Genomic DNA, 6,072 nt, shown 5'->3' with positions numbered 1-6,072 from the left:
TTTCATCTATATCATTTTCATTGGATTAATTTTCCACACTTTGATAAGATGCACTACTTTCCAAATAATGACAAGCATTTGGATCAAGGGAACAGTCCAATTTCCATAATCAATCACTTCCATGATGAAAACACAATTCCAGAAATTTCACCCTCTCCAGCACAAGCACGTACCACTTGTTAAAGTTGATGCGAGGGTAAATTGATGCAAAACAAGTTTCCTTTATAAGAAGCTTCAAAATGGCATGAAAATCCTCGACTTGGGAGAAAATTTTCACCCGAATCTTCCCTTTGGAACAATTGGAAAGACTGCACCTTTTTCTTTTACACCAACATTTTTCCTACCATTTCCCCACTTCCAAACATGCTCCAAGAGTAAATTCAAGTGCACAATGTGAGTGAATCATACAATGAATCGCGTCAAAAATTGGTGATTGGAATGCGAGTAAAACGTACAATAAATTGTGTCCAAAATTTGGCGAATGAAATGAATGATCAACAGGAATACAGAATAATCCTAATGTATTTGCGGATCATTTTTCAAAAACACGCAACAAACCGAGCTCTGGCATAAATCCGTAATATTTGCTACAAAATACCCTTGCTCATGAACCAAAGAAAAGGATGACAAAAATGCATTTGACAAGTCCAAGGCCAAACCAGCAGAAAATCATCCACAAGGTTAAGGACTCCCAATGAAATGCATATGCTATTCTCTATGCAACTTATCATCAAACACATTGGTAGTTTGATAAAGAATTTCTTGTTAAAATCTCTTGTTTCTGCTTTGAGGTATTGTCTGAGGCACAAAATGTGGTGGGATTCTTTTTATGGCATAACCATAGTTGGCAAACTAGTGGCCCAGGCTCGGATCGGACCCCTACTGGGTCACCTGAGTCAGCAGGTTGACTCGGACTAGTCAGGACTATATTTTATAGTGTACGCACATGAATAAGACATGTAAATAATTAAACTTCAAGCTAATATGTCAATAGATAAGTTGCAAAAACATATAATTAAATATGATTATTAACTTTTTTCATTAAACAATATTAGATTCTTCGTAACAAGTGACTTTATATAAGAATTGTGCATTAAAATAATAAAATGCATGATAAAAAATTTTATTTAATGGGTTGGATCGGCAGTCCTGAATATTGACTCAGTTGGGGTCCGATCCAGACTCGGGCGATTGCCGAGTCGATTCGCCGGGTTTGCCAACTATGGGCATAGCAGCAAATACACCTCTTCATTCAGTAATGAGTAATGTACAGTAAATCACAGGATTATTCAATTAAAATTCCAATCAGACTTTACATATGATCATAAATAAAATAGATACAGATCGCACGTCACCAAAAAAGCAAGGACTGCTCGTACCTCACAGCCTCAAGACTCCCATTTATAGTGCGAGTTGCTGCAGCTTTTGCTTACTATTCCACGATCTTTCCAGCACGGAGTTTCTTTCGTCTTGCTCTTCACAAGGGCTTTCCCTAAAACTAGAGCTTGCATCTTCAATATCTGAGGAGCCTGGCCTTTCTGTAAGAAACTGCTCCCAGAACACATCATTGACTCTTCCCACAGAAGCAGCAGAGGCTTGATTACTTACTGGTGCTTCTTTTGATGATGCCACGCTTGCATTGCCACCAGACCTATCAACTGCAGTTTTCTCATTGGCCTCCTTATCCCTGGTTCGAACTGAGGAGCCAACTCTAACTGAGACACCAGATTTAGCAGCTTGTAACGGGGCCGAAGAAAGTGTTAAATTCAAATGGCAGGGGATATCACCATCAACTTCCTCAGTCGAAGTTGAATACTTCCTCGAAGAGGAACCGTTTTTTGTAAAAGTCAAAGATGTACCAGTATCCAGAAGCTCTAATGACTCATTTGCAAATGAAGATTCAGGTCTGGAGGCCAGATCGTTTCCTCCTATTTTAGGCTGCACGTGTTGAGTGTTCCCTCCATCTTCACTAGAACCATGCCCACTAGCTGGCACCAAATTATCAGAAGTTGCAGGTGATAGCTCTAGCCTTAACTTGTTTGAAAAGTCCCAGTTGTCAATTTCTCCAATCACAGCCTTTGGCACTCTTGTGGTCGAAGATCTCTGTACGATCTGATTGTCGACAGAGTTGTTCTCCACAACTTCACAGCATGTATCTGGTTTTGGTAGCCGTCTCTTCTTATTTATAGCCATGACCTGCATGTTCCTTTCCACCTCACGAACGAGATTGTTAATAAAAGATTGGTTTTTTACTGCTTTTGCCAAGAATTGCATCAATCTGAGCTGTCTCTTTTCCATGTCGCTAATCTGTGGCTCCAGTTTTTCTAGTTGGATCTTTGTCCCTTCCTGCTGCTGTCTGTATCTAGCAAGGTCCGTCAGGAGGGAACTTTTTTCTCTCCTAAGATTCTGAATTTCTTCTTCAAGTGCTGCTCTTTCAGTGTCTCCTAAAGGACTAGAAGGTTGACAAGGTGGCTGGCTATGACTATGAATCCGCTTACGTCTATGGATGTTCTTAAGCAGATGCTTATTATCTTTTAAGAATTCTTCATTGGCAAACTCCCAACGCTCTGGATCGATCTTGTGAAACCCCTACCACAAATAACAAATAACAAAGAACAATTCATATACAGTGGCCATAACAATTGGACATCATGCTTGAGGCAGTGGACACATTCTTAATCCAGAAACAATAAATGCCAATCTAGTTGAAGAATCATAGTCAGAATCACTCCAAAACCATACGCAGATATTAATAACACTTTGATAACTTTATCCACCGACAATTATAGTGGGTGAATATTTGAATTGAATAGGTAATTTCGTTGTCCCGTTATCTCTTTCTTGGCATCTTAAAAATAATCTCACATGCATTTAATATATGGAAATTAGGGGGAAAAAATATTTATACCAAGGTTGTAAGTATCGTATCATAACCTGTATTGGTAGGGCCTAATACGTATCATATCGTAAAAAATCATAAAATTTTGAAAAAAATTGAAAATTTCTAAAAAAACCAGAAAAAATAAAAAAAAAATCTAAAAAATCATAGTACATGAAACAATAAACAAAACGCAACCTTAAAATCACATATGAAGCATTTATGTCTCTATGAACTGCATAAGACATCATCAAACATTAACTATCTCACAAGAACAATGCAAAATATTAAATATCTTGCAATTAAGAACATGTCACAAGACTCATACTTTCATATTACATAAACAAAAATATTATGGCAATAGTTGCACTCGATTTTCAATAGGTTTTCACTCATTACATGAGTGCCCCATTGTTATGCTCAATGCCATCTTTGTTGGAAGAGTGTAGAGACTGATTTCTACCTTAATATAAATCTTTAATTTTCGCAGATTCAACTCCACGGTAAGTTGGCGACGGGTTGTAAGGTGTGTGGGAAGCTCTCTAGTATGTTTTATACAAATGAGGATTTCGGCCCTCAAAAACTCTTTAAAACCCTAAAACATAAATGCACGGTCCATTTTTAAGTCTGCAGGCACCGTATCGTACAATACATGTGATACACCTATGGTATACACCCATATCGAGATACACATGTGTATCATATCGATCTCTTGCATCGATATGATACATATTGTACCATATCGTACGATGCGGTACAATACGGACAACATTTCAGATAAAGTTAGTAACTTAGTCTCTTCGTTATTTCCTTTTTTTTTACTCTTAAAAATAATCAAATATGAATTTCACATATGAAAACAAAGGGATCAGAAAAATATTTAGTACGAAAAAAATTGAGTTTTTTTTTTGGTAGCTATCATTGGGGCAATTGTCTCTGGCTATGAAGTAGATTCCATTAGCACAAGCTTTGAATCTCTGTATTCAAAAACTTCAAATGCCTATCTCCAAGGGTGATAATCCTTATTAGCCCCCAAACCTGATCAGGGGCCTGTTGAAGGTCTCATCTCAACAAACAGCCCCCAGCTATTCCCACAAGTGCTCAAGCTAAAAAGGGTATGAAAGGAAGCAGCGCCATGCAAAGAGGGTTGTGAATATTACAAAAGAGGAAGCAATTCAAGAAAAAATAAAAAACGTAGACTCAAAATGAACTGGAAAGAATATCCATGAAATTATTAGGCATGCTTTGTTTACTTATGTGGGGATCCAATTGCATTTATAGGACATCCAATATCGTAATCCTTTCACTTGAATAAATGCACATACATGATATTATGATGATATGAAAATCATTTATCCGTAACTCTTGCTCCAGAAAATCAAGAACAATCATAAGCGTATTTTTTTATATTTGTGGTTAGGGATAGATATAGCATGCTTATTTAATGGTTCTGACTCTGAGAGCATAATTTATTGGAGTGTACTTTCACCTCCCATTCAGTTGCAAACCTGATGGAAATATGAAATAGAACCTTCCAACGGGAGTGTGAATTGGGATCAGGTGCATGACCTAACGAAAAACAATGTAACTTTATTCTGAAGAGAAATGTTCGACCACCAGAAAGAAAGAAAGAAAAGGAAGAAATCTCCCAATATATTATTACACCATGGGCATTCGCTGGATAAAACAAAATCCCCAAAACACTAGATTGGTGAAAAATTTGAACACAAAGTTGAAATTTCCTTGCGATTAATATGAAATTCGCAAACATAATACGAGTAATATTAAAGAACAGAGAATGATAAAAGATATAAGTCAGAATTTTCACGCAAGAAACAAAAATCAATAAACAACGTAGAAAAGCAGAGATATCTGAAACCCCAAAGCAAAGAATTTTTCATCAACTCTGTGCTGTTATTTGATATCTGAAGTCAAATGCAAGACAAACCCAACACAACGAACGAAACCTTTGACAATACCAACAAGAACCAGAAAGATGAAGTTAAGAGAAAAGCCCAGAACTCCCATACAGAGTACAGCAATCAAACAAGAAATTTTTTTAAGACCCAGGACAATTTACAGCTGCAAGAAAAAGAATACCCCCTCGGCCCCTCCGTTGTATAAAACAAAAGGACAAAATACAAAAAAAGAGGTTTTTCGTTTCACCCACTTACTCAAAAAAGTGGGAAATTTGGTCGTATAGCGTGAAATCCTCCCGATGCATTTTGCTCGCAGGTCCTGTTTATCCAGATAAACAGCTGGGTGCGATCCGCCCCCAATTTCATTACGTATAAAAGATGAAACAAAATTCGGTGCATAAAACAACAATCATCAAACAGGCGAGAAACAAACTGAGTGAATCAAATTCCCCCCAACACGAATGCAATAACGATTACAGGCAAGAAAAGATCCCCTGCACTCGAAAACTAAAACCCGAAACAAAGCCAACAAACAACAAAACCCTAAAATTCAAAAGGAGAAACGAAAATTCGATTCAGCTCGTCAACAGCAGAAATATAAGAGAAAGGAAAAAACCACAATTCTCCCAAAAAAAAAAAACAGAGTCACCGAACCAGAATCCCCGCACGCATCCACGACAACGTCAATCGGACAGACGATCACTCGGAAAACGAAAGGAGACGAAGAGGAGAGAAAGAGATTGATCGATCCGAATCCGATCGGTCGATCGCGGGCGGGGATCGGAACTCACGTAGGTGTTGAGCTGGCGGATGAAGGAGGAGAAGTTGTTGTGCTTGAAGTAGGTCGGGAGGAGAACGCGGGCGAACTCCGGCGGGTTCCACACCACGAAGCTGTTGCCGGTGGAGCTCCACGACACGATCCCGTCTGTGCTCGCGTCGTCCACCATGTCGTACGTCTTTATCAGGAACGGCGCCGGCGATCCGCCACCTCCACCGCCGGAAACCTCCATTCCGCCGCCACGTCTGCTGCAGATCCTTCGGAAGCTCAAATACTAGCGACGATCCGTCCGAGAGCGTCAGATGCATCCCTGAGCTGCGATACCGAGCGCCCGAGTTCCGAGAGAGGGAGTTGACGAAGAGGAGGCGTGCGGAGGAAGATTGGCAGGACGGACCACCCGTCCAGCCATATCGGGCAAGTTAGTCAGAGGAATCGCGACAAAACTGAATTCAGAAACATCAGAAGCGTGTGAGCGTTTGTTGTGGCGACAGTGGTGG

The 6,072-nt window shown here is 39.4% G+C and overlaps 1 protein-coding gene across 1 annotated transcript; it reads right to left on the bottom strand.

Moving 5' to 3' along the window:
- Positions 1–1,231: 1,231 nt before the first annotated feature.
- Positions 1,232–6,021, bottom strand: LOC149833290 (heat stress transcription factor A-5-like). Its single transcript, XM_090015039.1, has 2 exons — positions 5,589–6,021; positions 1,232–2,589 (listed from the first exon to the last, which is right to left on the bottom strand). The coding sequence occupies exons 1-2, from the start codon at positions 5,805–5,807 to the stop codon at positions 1,402–1,404; spliced, it is 1,407 nt and encodes a 468-aa protein (XP_089871165.1). The 5' UTR covers positions 5,808–6,021; the 3' UTR covers positions 1,232–1,401.
- Between the last annotated feature and the right edge of the window lie 51 nt (positions 6,022–6,072).

Source organism: Nuphar pumila, chromosome 7, assembly GCF_984573655.1.
Source record: "Nuphar pumila chromosome 7, dmNupPumi1.hap1.1, whole genome shotgun sequence".
NCBI classification, from domain to species: Eukaryota; Viridiplantae; Streptophyta; class Magnoliopsida; order Nymphaeales; family Nymphaeaceae; genus Nuphar; species Nuphar pumila.
This window is presented reverse-complemented; position numbering and strand designations above follow the sequence as displayed.

Coding starts and splice junctions, on each gene's coding strand:
- LOC149833290 (XM_090015039.1), bottom strand. CDS start 5,807: ATGGAGGTTTCCGGCGGTGGAGGTGGCGGATCGCCGGCGCCGTTCCTG. Junction 2,590..5,588: donor TCCGCCAGCTCAACACCTAC/GTGAGTTCCGAT, acceptor TATTTGTGGTAG/GGGTTTCACAAGATCGATCC.